The sequence below is a fragment of the Morone saxatilis genome, unplaced genomic scaffold (assembly GCF_004916995.1).
Source record: "Morone saxatilis isolate NCDOM2014 unplaced genomic scaffold, NCSU_SB_2.0 Contig16, whole genome shotgun sequence".
Classification (NCBI taxonomy): Eukaryota; Metazoa; Chordata; class Actinopteri; family Moronidae; genus Morone; species Morone saxatilis.
In genome coordinates, this window is record NW_023339718.1 from 525,219 (window position 1) to 541,697 (window position 16,479).

The window sequence follows — 16,479 nt, forward strand, 5'->3', positions numbered from 1 at the left end:
GGAGAGAGAAAATGATTATTGTTAGCGTAGTTTAGGCCTGTTTTCTAAATGTGAACCAGGTACACATGCATAAGCAAAGATGATTAACATCTGAACACCTTAAGAGGACAAAACAAGTAACAAATTCCTAAGAATTACCCCAATGTGACAGTGACCTGAAATAACAAATGAAGAAACAACCCACCAAGTAGACGTCGAGAACAGATCCATCATCACGGTCTATGTCCACATCCATGGTGCTCTGCTCTGAAGTGAGGCAGATAGCACTGTCCTCCAGGGTAAACGTAGAGCTGGATGCAACGTCATCTCTGAGAAAAAAAAATATTTTCATATTACCTACAGTATGTAGCAGACAGCCCTGAGAGTGTATTGTCTGGGTCAAAGGCAGTTAAAATAAAGCAGCTGTATAAACAGTGCACGGATGAAAACAAACTCTCCAGAAACAAATCACAGACTATTGCAGAGACAGGGACATCAAAGAAACAAAGAGATGAACCGACTGCGAGCAGGATGGGAAACGCGTCTGGCTCATAGTCTCCGAAATGTCTCACAGGAAATGAACAAAGTATCCTCGAGATTGGTCAGATTTGACCACAATGGTAAAAATGAGACCTTTGCTGGGAGAGTATGTTGCACAAGTGGTCACATTTAGAATAAGAGATAAAAATGATCTTAAGGTAAATATTTAAAAATATTTCAGTTTCAGTTTGAGGGAAGACAACATTTGAGTCAGAAAATCTTACCATCTTAACTGAGCTGGGAGTGTTATATATGCTTTAAAATATGTCAGATATGTATGTGAGTGAAGTCTACCTAAAAAGTAGCCTACTGACCCATCACCTGTGCACTAGAAGCCACCAAAGACACAAAACCAAAACTACACCTTTATCCTCATGCAGCCAATACAAATGCACGCTAGCTTTTCTCAGAAATTCCTGATTTGAGTCAGTGGGGGGAAATGTGAAAAGTAATACCTCAATTAAACCAAATAAAAAGCATAAAACTAGCAACATGTAAATGTAGTTCAATTATGTACCTGAGTGAACTATGAGAATGCATCACTATAATATATGGCGTTAAATGTAGTTTGACCATCAGGAGACAGAGTGCAATGTTGTTCATCATCCATTTCTTTTACAGTTCTGGTTCAACCACCAGGGGGCAACTTGAGAGCGGTCTATCTTTATGTACATCATAAGGATTCTGTATTTACCTTTTTATGACATTTGACTGACTACTTTCTGTGTTCAAAGTCAAAATTAAAGCCAGGTAGAGAGAGAAGCAGAGAAGTCCCATTTTAAAGATGGATGAATACGGATTGAAAACAATCGTACCCTGACACATAACATGTGGTGTCACTACTGTAACAGGCAGACCGGCTGTCAGACTGGGATTATTGTTGGTGGATGTACAGTTGCCACTGCACCGCTTGTCGTCTTTTGTCACAGTCTTTCTGCAGCATAATGGCACTAAGTAAGTCCGTGTCAAAGAAGCTGTTTAAATATTTATGAAAACAGTTGACAGAACAAAGTCACTGCAGCAGCAGGTGACTGATGAGGGGACAAGACCGGGCAAGCCACACAATGGTGCTTCAGAAAGCCAACTGAACCTGACACTGCTGGACAGAAGAAGAGGTGAAAGATGGGAAACACGCAGAGGGCAGAGGACAAAGTGTTCAGAAGCTTCTAGCGAAAAGCGAAATTAAACTGTTCCTGTGTAGGTGTAGGTGTAATAAAACCTGTTAATATCATACTTGGATTATTATACAGTAACATTTGTATCAGATTTTACAATATAAAAGTGTCAACACTGTACCATTAAGACATTGGATAAATTAGGCTGTAAGAACTGCTGGTTGAGAATTTCTTCTTCTTTGTCTTGTAAATGAAAGAGGCTAACAGTACCCACTCATCCTTTAACCATCCATAAGTTGTGTAGGAAGTGTGTGTATATATACTGGAAGCCCGTTGCCAAGCCAGCTGAGTCACCTGCTCCATGACACACGTCACCAATAAGACCATGTGACGTCAGAGCACAAGTGACAATAATATATGAGATTGTGTGTGCTGGGTGTGGCAAATTTCCTTGCATCATGGTTTTAAAGTGATAAACTACACGTTCCACCGCTCAAACAACACGTCAGCGTCATGATGAAAAAGGGAAAAGGAAAGCAACTAGACACAGTACCTCTCTTGTGTTTGGTTGTCCACATTGACAAAGATGGAGGAAGTGGAGATGGTTCCCATGGAGGAGCCCTCGTAGAAGGACGGGTTGGCAGGGACCAGATCAGGACGCAGGTACGAGCCAAACACAGCTGAGGAGAAAACATTGACATGCATGTGATATCAGTAAAGGAAAACAAGTTCACACTTTCCAACATACCCCATGATATCTTATATATTCTACCCTTGCTTCATGCCCCCAGTTTTTCTTAATTTGGACTCAGACTTCTGAAAGCTCCACATCCACAGTGTACAACTTTTAACCCATGATGAGTGAACTGAACTTTGTAAAATTAGTGGTGTTTGCCTTTAAATCAATGAATGAATGAAATGTGCTTTTCATTGTTGACTTCAAAGTTTAAACAGGCCTAATCACTGAGACAAGGCAGGACATGAGAATTTGATTTAAGTAAATTAATTAAATGGTTTCAATAACACTTTTTGTATTGACCTCACACTTAATAGTAAAAGTAGTACTCTAAGAGACTGATTGAGTAACCATAAAGAGGGAAGAACAATCCAAATTGATTTATAGTATGTTGCGTCACAGCTGGACACAGACGGGAGAGCGAGGACACATGACCCCTGTGACTTCTCTTTCCACTCCACACCCTTGTTTCTTTCCGGTGTGGTGTTGGCTAACACTCCTTCTCCATATCAAACACAAAGGTCAGATGTTTCTGCTGAACGTGTGCATCGCTGCAGACACTTTCACCCTCTACAACACCTGAGTCATATACCTTCATGTACTGGGGTCAGATTTGTCATCGTCATAAGAGAAAGTGAGAAGGGGAGGTGAAGACAACACAGCTAAAACTAGACAACTCTTTTTTTAAACAGGCTGCTAGTAACAAGGTAGTGTCTGTTGTCTTTCCTACAAGGCCAAACACTGTATCAACCAGTGACAGCCCCCCCCCCCCTCACCCCCGGGGCAGTGATGAGTGGACAACATTTTTATGGCCGAATCCAAGTGGCTGTTTATGGGTCTCAAGTGTTTCTAAAAAGCTCTAAAGCCACAAAAACTAGAAAATGACAGAGGCTGATTAGAGTAGGAGGCCATTTAGAGAGAGACGCGGTGAGGATAAAATGGGAAAATGGCAATAAAAATCGTTTAGGTTTTGAGTTTCAAATAATCTCATTAATAATTCAGGCACTTCTATGAATGTTGTCAAACAACAAGATACGCTGTCTTACAAACTAAATGGAAAAAATGTGCAGTCTAAAAAAGTTGCTGTGTTGTGTACCTTGTCCGTCCAGACTAGCCAGACTGTAAGCTCCTCCCAGCCTGTCCCTCCTGTCCTCCTCGTTCCTCTCATCTGCCTGCGATGAAAGAATCTCCTGTGAGGACGACTTCAGAGCTGGGATAGAAGTACGCGTCCTCTTTGAAGGGGAGAATCGAATTGCTGCAGAGCGAAAAGGAGCGTCCAAGTGAGGGAAAGAAAAGATAAAAAGCGAGAGATAAACATTCAGAGAAGCAGAAAGAGGAGGTAGTAGAAAGAGACGATTATCCTGATTAAAGCAAAGTTCACACACAATGAAACTCTAAAGCTCTGCCTCCAAAATTAGTAAAGTAAAATTATCATTAAACTGTTAAAATGCACAATGACGATTACACAAGTGTCCCCTAAGCCATCCTTATTCTGCCTCCCAAGCAGGGCATGAAATTAAATCCTTTCCTGTCATCTCCCTGTGACGGGACTTGGCGATGGTTAATAGCACAGCTAAATCCTCAAATCTTTGCTTCAGCCATGTTAATTTCCACAGGGGGGTCCCGCATGGTTGCATAACATTGTTACTGCATTTGATGTTAATGTGAAGTTCCAAAACTACTTCCTAGCTTTACCTAGAGCCGCGCCCACAACACCGTGGATAAAATGGTTTAAATGTTGGCAGAGGATCAATCAATCTGTCATACATCGATCAGCTCCGCATGCCTGATTTCTGCAGTTAGGCAGGGGTTTAAAAGGGGAATCAACGTCATCTTTACTTCCAGGACTAAAGGAGTTTTTTTTATCCCCCTCAGTAACTGTCTACTTTTGCTTCTGGATTGCCAAACAATAAACTCAGTCTGTTTTGAAAGACCTTGCCACATGATTGCTTACACATAACCAGCATGAACAAAAGTGTGTTTAATACTGCTTAATAATCCTAAAATTTAATCAAAGCTCACATTTCTGGACATAATGAATCATGTGCCTCAAAACTAACTAGCTAATTATAGAGAACAATAACGGGCAGGAAAATAAAATGCTCTGTGTGATCGGGAGGACAATACAGGGAAACAATAATCCACCTAATGTAACAAGTGAATTACTGCTAATCTAATATTATTACAGTGACACATAAATGCCTAGAAATAGACAATAAAAACTGCCTACTGATTTACTCTTCTTATCAGGCCAGGATTTCCTACTTCCCATTGCTGCCCTTCACTTTGTTTGTTTGGTTTCTGTGCATGTGGACTCTCCCATGTGTGATGATGATTAACCTGCAGACTTACGTTGAGTCTTCCTGAAGACCCGTGTGCTCATGAACTTGAGGAAGCGGCTGGCGTAAAACCCGGGCCGATGCACCGAGACAGAGTCCTGAGGACAGGCAGAGAAAATGCAGAGATTTTACCAAATAGCCAGTAAAAGGCTTAAGGGTATGTGACCAAATAAAAGGCTCATTCATAAAAGCAGTAGTGTCAGATTTGAACAGGGTATCAACTTACGCCATCGTACACCAGGGCTTTCCATGAATGTTCCAACTTTTTAATGAATCTGGGGAGAAACAAAACAAGAAGAAGCCTTGTCACAAAGGTATTTGCTTACCCAACAACTTCCCCTTTATGGCTGCTCAAACCTAAGACTCTTCCCCTTTCCTTCTTGGCACAATAGAAACTAAGGTTATTTTTCTGTGTATTAGCAGAAAATACATCAACGTTTTAAGTTATATAACGTCTTGAAGTGAAGTAAGCTACCAGAAATAAGACAGGATAAGTGGTGAATGGTGGTGATTGGGTCTTTTCATCCTTCCTCCCTGACCCCATCTCACCTCACCTACTCTGTGTGCATTTGATGCCTCGACCAACCAGGCTGACAAAGATGCATGTGATGCTTTTAAATGTCCACAAGTTTGAAAACCCGATGATCTAAAAGGGTTCCTTCACTGTTACCCGATGCTTTTTCTCTCAGGACGAAAAATCAATGTGTAAATAAAGAAGACTGATAGGCTGCTGTGTCCATTTAATTCATGTTGGATAGAGAAAAAGTCTTGAGTCCTTTCAGGAGTGTGATAAAGTGGCTTGTAGTTCTTTCCATTAATGGAGAGTGATAATTCAACATTTGGAGGTCTTGTCGTAGGGCAAATATCAATCTGAGCAGTTACCGCTTAGAGTCCTTAACTATTCATGCACATTCCCTCTTAACTGTCACATCTTCACTTGCTGTTGAGACGTTTTACTTTTTTAGAATTGAGACACACATTTCTGCAGATCACCCAGTCAGATTTAAATGGGTTTCTTGGCCTAAAAGTCAACAGATTATTGAATTTTCTAATCAGAAATATAACAAGAAAGTACCCCTATAGATGAATAAAATTACATCATTAAGATCAGTACCTGTATGACTGTAGAATATCTATGATACCCAGGAAGATGAGTAGCTTTTCTTCTCTGTGTGTTTTGGCAGGGATACCACCCATCCTAAAACAGAGTAAAAACACAGCAGCTGTCAGAGAATAGCTACCGTTCTTCTTCTGCAATGCTTAAAACACTGTTCAAATACAGGCAATACGCCAACACAGCTTTACAAATGTTTGTAAAAGGGGCACTTACAGTATTTACATTCATGTGTATTGCTGTAAATACGCAGAACAGTGGCTGTGTTTGTATTTGTGTAGCCATGGTTATATGAGAGCCTGACTGTGTGTTCACTGTTTAAGTGTCTTGTGCGAGGTATGAGTACAGTTGTATAACTGTGTCTGGGAGAGAAAAGGTGGAGATTAAGAGACAGACAGAGGCAGAGTGTGTATGCCCAAATATGTGTGCATAATTTGTGTGTTTTCCCCCAGCTGAGCCGACTCACGTGTCATCTGTGGTGAGAGCTTCAGCAGCCTTGCCGTCTCCCTGGATGGACTCCATGGCAGTGGAGTAAAGCACCCTCTGAGCCACGGGTCTCCTCCCGTCCCCCCCTGCCTGGCCCTGCTCGCCCCCATCTCTCTGGTTCTGGTCCAGGACGTGCACACCCAGCAGCAGGCTGTAATCCATGATCTTAAAACTCTCCAGCACCTATAGTAAGTTACAAGACATGCAGTTTTTACAAAAAGTGTGTGATGACACAAGCTAGATTGTGATGGATATTTCACATTTTCTGTGACCTGTTAGAACACCGAAGAGATTATTCTCTTGCACTGGGTGCTTCATCTTGCTTCACTCCTCCTGACAGTAAATATAGCGTCATTATGAAATGAAATGTGTGGAAAAACACTTTTTTCCTCCTAAAACACTTTCATAAGCCACACGCTTCAGCGCTTCAAAGGCTGTGAGCTTGCAAAAGGAAATCTCAGTTTAAACCAGTTTTGAACTAAATAAACAAGGTGTTTCTCCACAGTGAGCCAAGTGTTACACATTGACCTGTCTGAGAAGCTTTTCACCCACTTTCCCAGAGACTCTGCGACTTCATGTCTCCTAAGTGCTCGGGTAAAGCAGTGCAAGGGCAAGACAAGGGTAGAGAGATAGGCAGGAGCTTGATCTGGGAACGGGATCAGAGCCACTGCCAGGTAGCCAGGCTCATGTAATGACCTAGACTGGGGAATAAAGTTACTGTACTGGTTTATAACTCTTGACTTGAATAATTGAAAGTGTTTCGGNNNNGGGCTTAGAAAGACAGAAAGCATGAATTTTCAGAAAGGGAGAGGTCAAAGTTATTTAATTCTGCAAATATACTTTCTATTCAATCATCAGTGAGAGAAGAAGAATCAAAAATAATGCAACTCTCAATAAATCCTCTGTCCAGAAACTCCCCTGTGTGTGTATCTTTAGTTGATGAAAAGACAGAAAGAGCTTAGAGAAAGTCAGGCTTAAGAAGAAATTTCCAAAAACACAACATAGTGACTAAGCCTGATGAAACGTTTATTATTATAGTCTTGGGCATTCTCACTCACACTCCATAAAGAACACATTCTTAAGCCTAATAGAATTGGAAGCACTAAAAAAGCTTCTGATATAATCAAAGAGAGACACGAGCCAGAATCCTGAGAAAACTGGCCTGATTCTGTGAAGAATGTGAGACCAATAGTGTTTTGAAACTGACCTACAACTTCCTCTTATCTTTATGTAGATAAGCCATTTTCAATGCACGAAAGAAGGTCAAACAAGATTATTAGTCTAGTTGGTTGTAAATCCAGTTTGCATCTATAATAGAAACTGCTGATGTATAAAGTCACACAAATTCATACTCAAACACACAACCACAAATAGACTTAATGACTGACTCGGGCAAACACTGCAGCTTTTGTCTGAGCTTTGCCTTTTCCATATCAACGATTTGCATCCCTTCACTCAAACTCCCCCAGCCTATTCAAACAGCAGCCATTTTAAATAGAGCCATGCACACCAGGCTGCCTACAGAAGGCCATTACTATGTGTCCTGGCCCCAGCTTTCCCAGGCAAACAATCAAACCGTCACAGTAAAAAGAAAACAGCTGCATTTCTATAGTGGTTTGTGCAAAAGATTTTCTTTGGATTCGGAAAAATACTGTTTAAATGTACAAGCACAGAAAATTATCAGTTATTGGATTGTAATATTACAGATTCTTAGATGCTTAAACGCCAAGTGTTTGGGTCTCTCCCCTGCGCATCCTGGCCTATGCTCTCATTTCAAACGCAGCTCCGTTTTCTCACAGTGAATGAAAAAAGGATAATCCTTACACTCCTGAAGGAGGTGAGCTTTGTCACAGCATCCCCTGATCTTTAACAAATCTCTGATGTTTCTCAGTATATTCCACCCTGAAGCACTCCTCCACCCATCTATCTATCTCTGTGCCAGTAGGGTAGCAGAGCTCCCAATAGTGCTCACTGGTGTGCTCCACTTTGCAGTGAAACTAATACACTGAAAGCTTTGTTAAGTATGAGTCTGTATGAGGCTGGGTCACTCATCCTGTGTATACGCTGACTCCAGTAACAATCACAGGAATGTTTCTGCTATCTCGATAATTCATGAGTACAACCTGCTACCCATGACACAACATATTAGATTAGGGACGTGTGGCTTTTAATTTTGTCACTTGTTCAGACTCGTAACTGACTCTTTACATTAAACTGCACAGAACAGTTTCACAAAATCTTTGCATCATCTCCTTTTTTTCTTCTGTTTCTGATAAAGCTTGTTCCCAAAATAAAACTTCTTGTCTTGTAACAACTGTAATAATGGAATTTAAAATAATTTATTTCTGTCTCTGGATTAATTTCACATCACAAATTTGTATGAAGACCTGTGTAGAGCTAGAATGATTATTTAAATAATCGATTAGTCCATCCACGGAAAATTTATCTGCAAAAGTTTTGATTAATTTTTTTTTTTAAATGAAACTAATTAATTAAAAAACATGTAATTTTTGTATAATTTAAAATAAGTTAGTAAGATAATAAGCAATCATGGCTCCAAATGGAACAATTGGGAAGAGAAGTGTGGATAAGGAGTACCCTGGTTCCATTCAGGATTCAACAACAAATAATCTTCTTATTAGGAAGTATTTCTGATTCTGATAAAGTTGAATAGGTTCTGCCTGCACAACTGTATTTTAACATTGGTGGAGAGCCTAAAATATTCCATAGAGGTGGTAGGTGGTGTAAAAGTTTGAGAAACACTGATTTAAGAACAAATCCCTGGTTTCAACTTCTCAAATGGAAATCTTTTCTGGTTTTCTTACTTTTCTCTGATAGTAAACAGAATATCTTTAACTTTAAATATTGGTGGGACAAAACAAGACACCTGAACACATCACCATAGGCTCTGGGAACTTATGACTTTTCACTATGTTTATTAATAATCATTAGTTGACCTGTGTAATTAAGAGGTTTTAGCCATATGTAGTGAATGTGGTTAAGGATCCCGTTGAAGCCTTACTGACTTCTGACTGCAAGGTCAAGGCCTTGGTTTTCTGCAGAGGAGAGTGAGAGAAGCCATTGTTGTCACAGAATCACATGGCTGAGAAGAGGGGGAACCATACAGTAAATGGTTGTTTATGATTGGCTACACTGACTGCTATGCGACCCATTATTGTCCAATGTCCAAGAATGCATGCCTACGTTGTCTGAGTCACTATTTCTGCACTTGTTTGTATGTGACATTAAAGGACTCCTATTTCACGAATTCTCAAGCAGAATTGAACAGTGCGTGGATACCATTTGGCCTGGGTGGTCCCCAACATGACAACTGTCAAACATGTGCTGTGAACAAAACTGTCTCAACAGCTTGACATTATCATCAGTACCACTATCATCATTATATGTCTCACAGCTGCTGCACAGTCAGTGTAATACAACTGGGACATGATGCTCTTCTCTGATTCAAATCACACACACACACATACAGCCAGCACAAGAACGGCACAAACACACACTCACGATACAATAAAAACTCCCTGTCTCACTCTCTCTCTCTGTACAGTAGAGTTCAACATGAATTATTAATGCCTTGTGTTGTTGTTGGCATTTGTGGAGTATCAGGGGAGCTGCAGAGTAATGGAGAGAGTAGGCTTAAAAGGAAGAAAGCGTACCCTGTGTTTCCCTATTAGTGTCCCACATAGCAGAAGTCTCTGATTCTCTAAAACATACTGCTCATCCTCCTCTTTGTCTCATCGCTATGCTTTCTGCTTTAACTCAATTCTGACCTCCTACATTCCTATGAAACAGAAATCACAGCACCCCAAGCACTGGAAAAATAGCTAGAATTTGTTTTTCAGAGGCCTCACCACATGTGCTTTCATTGGACAACAATCCCACTTCCTCATTCCCTCCATGCCCCTCACCCCCTGTTGCTTGGCTTCTGCTGACCCCTCCTCTGTGTTTTGCTCCACAGCCTCTCCTGGGGTGACGGGGTTAGCTGCTTACTCATGGAAATGGACAGTGATTCTGCTTAGAGGGCACTTTGCTTCCCGCTCAGGAGGCGAGCGCAGGAAGCCATGACAATAACAAACTGTACAGTACAGAATCTCTAACAGCTGCTGCTAAACATTTTCACTTACATATATCAGACAGACACACACACTCCAACATATACTTTATATACATACAATATGTAGCACAGTCGGGCCTGTACATGCACACATAGTGGGTAGACAGTGGATGCCTGGGGTATGTTTGGGCAAGGTTGTAGATGGGAGTGTGTTGCTGGGTTAAGGAGGTACTGACTTAGCAAAAGGGGAGGATGTCATTCTGCCTGCAATCTGTTTAAGAAAACATTAAAAAGAAAATAGAGGATATCAACAAAGTCAGCATATTAGTTAATGATGATAGGAAGGGCCCCTGAAGTTCGTATGAATTTCTGGTCATTTTACTCTAACCTCACAAGCACCAAGTCGGTTCAAAAGCGAGATACTGTTTGACTTAAAAAGTGGGAAAGCAACAGCTGTTCACACCTGTTTACATACTTTTCCCAGAAAGATACTCCACTTTCCCAAAAGAGCAACACTACACACAAGCTTACTGAAAATGAAAGTCATGACATTTCATGAAATTTGCTTTTTGATAAGGAGAGAAGAGAAGAGAAGAGGATAAAAGAGAAGAGAAGAGAAGAGAAGAGAAGAGTGCTCTGTTACTTAACACAGTGAACTAAATATACCCACAGCATCACACTGTTCATTACCGCTAACTCCATTCCATGCGCAATCAATCACTGCTTGACGATAAAACCATCAAGATTCATCTATTCCCACACACTAAAAAATGAAACATTTAAGCTGATGCAGGTGTAATGGAAGTAATTAACGTTGTAAGCTGAATGGTGCCATGCAGGGTTGCCAGGTCGGGCAGGTTGGCTGGGCCCGGCAGGAAGTATTTCTTTCTGGTCTCTGCGCCTCATCTGATACACCAGTCCACACTTAAAAGTAACATCCTGGTCAGATTCCAGGTTGAACCCCATGGAGGATCTGTGCTGTGTGTGTGTGTATGTGTGTGTGCAGTTATTGTATGTCAAGCAGAACAAATGGGATTACAACACATGGGGCTTTAGGGCCATCGTTAACCAGCCAATATGAAGGTAGAAAACATTAAATCAGTGTCTGGAAGCCACATTGTCATCACTCATACAGCCCCAAGAGGCCATCCACCTGATCCACATGAAGAACAACAGGGCAGGAATGTCACTGCGCAAATATATATTTAGCTTACCTGGGAACCAACCCAAAGAATTATTGTGCAGATTGACAATCCAAGATTTTACTGTTCATCAGTCCATCTACAGATTTTTTTTAAACTTTCTAGCACATAACTCTGTGGTCTAGTAGTCACAGTATCTCAGATGTTGTTATTTTAGAGGCAGAGGAAAAGCACATCAGCAATTCTGCTCTTCTGTTCTGGTTATTTTGCTTTTTAAACAATTGTGGTCAAAAAACACATAAGCAAAATTTTGTAAAATGTATTATACATAGTCCCTCAGTTTCCACTACTAGGCTGTTTTCACAGACAATTTCTCTGACACTGGTGTAATGTAGACAGTATTGTCGTTTGTGCTAGCTAGCTCAGATAACTAATTTTGTATGCTGTTGTTGTTTTCATGCTTCTAAAAGCAGGAAAATACTGGTGAATCACCAGTGCACAGGCCATGTCTCCTATTAAACTCCAACCAGCCTCCTCCAGCAGACAGTCTCCTGGCCTCTGTGTTAAAATAGAGAAGAATGTGAGCCTTTAGATTGGGGGACTATCTTTGGATCGAGCTTGGAGTCTCTCATGCTACCAGGATCATGTCTTAATCACATTCAGTGTTTGGAGAGCTGTCATGTACTGAAACATAGCAGCACAGAGACGGGAGAACAGAGCCTGGGGCAAACTAAAAGCTTAGACTGAACACACAGTGGGAACACACAGTGGGAACACACGGTGGGAACACACTGCGGTTCCATTGGCAAACACATGGAAAAATCTTGTTCCAAAGTATTTTGTCCTATCTAAAATGCACACACACACTGTCCTGAACTAGTACACAATGTGGTTAACTGATGCTTATTATGTGTTTAAGCTTCCATAATCGGTTACAAAAATGAGAGTTCAATTACATGCCTTCAACAGCTATGTCCCTTCAGTCCAGTGAGTTCCCAGGTTCAAAGCAATCTGCTCTAAGCTCTGATATGGCACATGACATAATGTCCATGTGGGGCTTTGCTGCACACGGGTCAAAATGTTTTAGAGAAGGAATGAAGGCATGAGAATCCAATAGAAATGGCCTTCTAAAGGAAAGTATTCTGATAATGAAACAAAAATCCCCTGATCCTAGACATCCTTCTTTGTAGCACAGCTTCCTGTTGAAAAATAATAGTGACTTTCCTGGTATGACTGTGCTAATCCAACGAACAGACAATAATGAGCACATATAAACACAATCACATGCGCCAACCACTGCTAAAACCACCTACCCGACAGTCTCTCTGCAGGGTCTTCATTAGATTGTTGTATGTCTCTGCGTCGAAGTAAAGCCCTTCTTCATGCATATCCTGGAAGTCCAGGTCTTTGTAGGTCGGACAAGCCTTCTCTCTCTCTTTTCTGGACGCTCGTCTCTTGTAGGTGGATCCCTTCAGGTCGTATTTGTAGTGCATTTTGACGGAGCGTGGCAGCACGTTGTTCATCACTACCAGTCGGATGTTGATGCCTCCCGACTGGATGCAGTACAGTCCGTAGAATTTGGGCAACAGTGTGCGTGGATTCTGGTTCAGGTTCTGTGAAGTGAAAGACAGCCTAAGTCACAAGGAGGATGAAAATACACATGAATAATTTCATTGATTTAGACTACACTTTTACCTTAAAGTAATTGGGAAACTGAATGAGATAAAGGGGAAAAGTTTGGTTCCCGTGTTGCAAATTATGTGATGAATATAATAGGCTTTTAGGTATTTACGTGGCTGCAGAAAACCCCATACACTTGTTACTGTTTGTGGATTGCTTTATTTCATAAAAATGCAATTCCTATATTTGGTACTGTTTAAAAACTAAATAGAAATATAACATATCATGGACCATTTTCTTTTTTTTATTACAATCATGTTTTACTGCTAATTAATTTCTCTTCTACAGTGTAAAGTCTAAAAAAGAGTGAAGTTAGAGCCAATGTAGGTGCAGTGGATCTTCAAAGTAATATAGGTTATAGGTATGAATAAGTGAGCAAAATGATCAAACGTTTGACTTCTGTACATGCAAGACTCTTCTCAGTCTGATGGTGCCCTACAACTGGAGCTGATAAGAATGTTCACTACATCTCATTCATGCCACTTAAGCATCTGATGAGTGATCTGTTCAAATTTAACACTATACACCCATTCAATACTGAGAAGTGGAGTTTTGCAATCTCAACAGGTGCTGGAGAGCTCATGAAGGAACTTTACCATATAGTATCCAGGTAGCAATCTCTGCAGGAACTTGGCCTCTTTATGCTGGACGGTTTTAATGATGAACTCGTCATCGCTGGTTAGGTAGAAGAGAGAGCCGCTTGCCCCCGGGTTGGTCAGCTCAATCAGAGGCTCATTCACCAGGGAGTACTAAGGAAGGAGAATCATAAACAAATCATTTTAAGGTCAGACTTCTAGAGAACAGCATCACTTGGAACATCAAGACATAAACAGCTCTAAACACATAAACTACAATACAGAAAAAAATGAAACACTAGTTAAACTTTATGTGGAAAATATGATTAAACAAAGATGCTACACAGACAGACTTGTCTATTTAGTGCTAGAAGTAAAACATTGCAGTAAATCTTCACTGGCTTTATGACATTTACAGTAAGTCTTGTAATACAAAAGCACCAGGTTTCTTTTCAAATACATGGTTATGGTTTAGCAGCTTAATACACTGTGTGACCAAAAATTATGCAACCAGGTTAACCAGGTTAAAATTCACCCCCAAGGTGTGGAATGGGGTGCAGGCCAGTCCAAGACCACAGAAAACCATTTCTTTATGGATGTGGAAAAGTTGGAAGCATACTGCTGTCTAAAATATCATTGTATGATGTAGTAATGAGATTTTGTTTAGTTGGACCAAAAAAGTACATGGTTGTCCACATACTTTTGGCCATATAACTTACAGCGTTGATTAAAGCAGCTCTCTGTCTACATTATTTTCATTGTTCATTAAAACACTTATTAGTTCATTACAGAAATACCAAATCTGAATCACATGACTACAAAGCTTAACTGCGTGCCAAACTTTAATGAAATCTACAGACATTTGACCCTTGCTGCTGACAAACAATCAAACAAGCCCACGAGCATGGACAGATACATAAGCTCCGCGAGGGTAATAAGTAGCAATTACTGCTTCTGCTGCATCTCAGAAAAGACACCAGAGACAACGTGTGAAGGAAAGACTATGAGAGCAGCCGACTGAGGAGAACAGTTAGATGTTAATCAGTGCATTATGAGAGCAACATGTTCAGAGGAGAGGAGAAACACTGGAGGCATCCGCTCTCCCTCTCCAGAGACTCTTCCACTGATAACCGTCTACAGTCACATTGAGTTACCAGCACAAACACAACCGCAGTTTATTGCATTTGCATTCAGGATACCAAATGTGTGTCCACGATAAAAAAGCCCATATTCAGTCGTTTATGTGTTGTAATTGTGGAAAAATAGTTGCACGCGCTCGATGGAAAGCGTATGTCCGTCTAAAATATCATTGTATTGTGAATGCCTAGTATATATTACTTCTCTTTGAGTACAATTTATCATGTTTTAGTTTGTGTAAAATTCCAAAAAAAAAATAAGGAATATATACGTGTGTATTGGTGCCCTATCGATTACATTGGGTTTTTTATTGGCCATTAAATATACAGTTTACTAGCTCGTTATGATTTCAGTATACCATGCTCGTCTGTCTTACAAGCTTCATTCTCAATAACTCTACCATCTAAGTTCATAAAGCACACTTCTAATTAGATTCATCTCTATCTATGATTATATGATACATCTTGATAATCACTATGTTAACTTACGAGTGAAGAACAAGATGAGACATTCAGAGACTGCGCCGCGCAAAGTTATTACATTAGGATACAGATCGACAGGTACTAGGCATTGTGGACCATTGACATGCTAGTGGGAAAAACAACATATACAACCGCATTGATACTCACACATCTGAGGTGTATGAAATCTAACATCTCAGAAACCCACCACAGCACACGTAGTATTAAAGGACCAACACACAACACACCAAACCACACACACACACACCGCACACCACAACACCAACACCACAAAAAACATATTACCTGTGGGACAAAAATTATGCAACCAGGTTAACCAGGTTAAATTCACCCAAGGTAGTGGAATGGGGTGCAGGCCAGTCCAAGACCCACAGGAAACCATTTCTTATGGATGGTGGAAAAAGTTGGAAGCATACGCTTTTTTTCTCTATGATGATAGTCATTGTATGATGTAGTAATTGAGAGTTTGTTTGAGTTGCGAACCAAAAAGCTCATGGTTGGGTTCCAGATACTGTTTGGCGCATATAGACTTACTAGCGTTGATTAAGACAGCTCTCTGTCTCATATTTTCCGATTGTCATTAAAAACACTTATTAGTTCATTACGGAAAATACCACAATTCTGAACTGCACAGGACTACAAGCTAACCTGGTGCCAAAGCTTTAATGAAATCTACAGACTGTAGACCCTTGCGCGACAAACAACAAGGACAGCCCACGAGCATGGAACAGAACATAAGCTCCGCGAGGGTAATGAATAGCAAAGTTACTTGCTTCTGCTGCATCTCGAGAAAAGCACCAGAGAGCAACGGTGAAGGAAAGACTATGAGAGCAGCGGCCGAGCGGAGGAGGAACAGTTAGATGGTGTACATCGACGCAGTGCATGTGAGTGAGAGCAACAGTGTCAGAGGAGAGGAGAATACCTGGGAGGCATTCGCGCTCGCGCCGCTCTGTCGCAGAGCTGTTCTGAGCTGGAGTATGATCGTCGGTGCGTTACATCACATTTTTGGAGTGTGTTACCTAGCGACAAAGGCACAACGCCGCAGTTTATCTTGCAGTTGCATTCCAGGTGTCTGGTCCGAA

General features: G+C 40.8%; 1 protein-coding gene across 1 annotated transcript in view; it reads right to left on the reverse strand.

Annotated features, from left to right (window-relative positions):
- Positions 1 to 16,479, reverse strand: part of pip5k1bb (phosphatidylinositol-4-phosphate 5-kinase, type I, beta b) — a 34,668-nt gene that overhangs the window by 1,426 nt on the left and 16,763 nt on the right. Inside the window, exons 6-14 of the mRNA XM_035658992.1 lie at positions 13,800 to 13,952; positions 12,837 to 13,136; positions 6,290 to 6,492; positions 5,824 to 5,907; positions 4,936 to 4,984; positions 4,723 to 4,807; positions 3,467 to 3,625; positions 2,188 to 2,314; positions 185 to 308 (exon numbers count right to left, since the gene is read on the reverse strand). Of these exons, the coding sequence (XP_035514885.1) occupies positions 185 to 308; positions 2,188 to 2,314; positions 3,467 to 3,625; positions 4,723 to 4,807; positions 4,936 to 4,984; positions 5,824 to 5,907; positions 6,290 to 6,492; positions 12,837 to 13,136; positions 13,800 to 13,952 (1,284 nt within the window). The remainder of the gene's footprint in view (positions 1 to 184; positions 309 to 2,187; positions 2,315 to 3,466; positions 3,626 to 4,722; positions 4,808 to 4,935; positions 4,985 to 5,823; positions 5,908 to 6,289; positions 6,493 to 12,836; positions 13,137 to 13,799; positions 13,953 to 16,479) is intronic.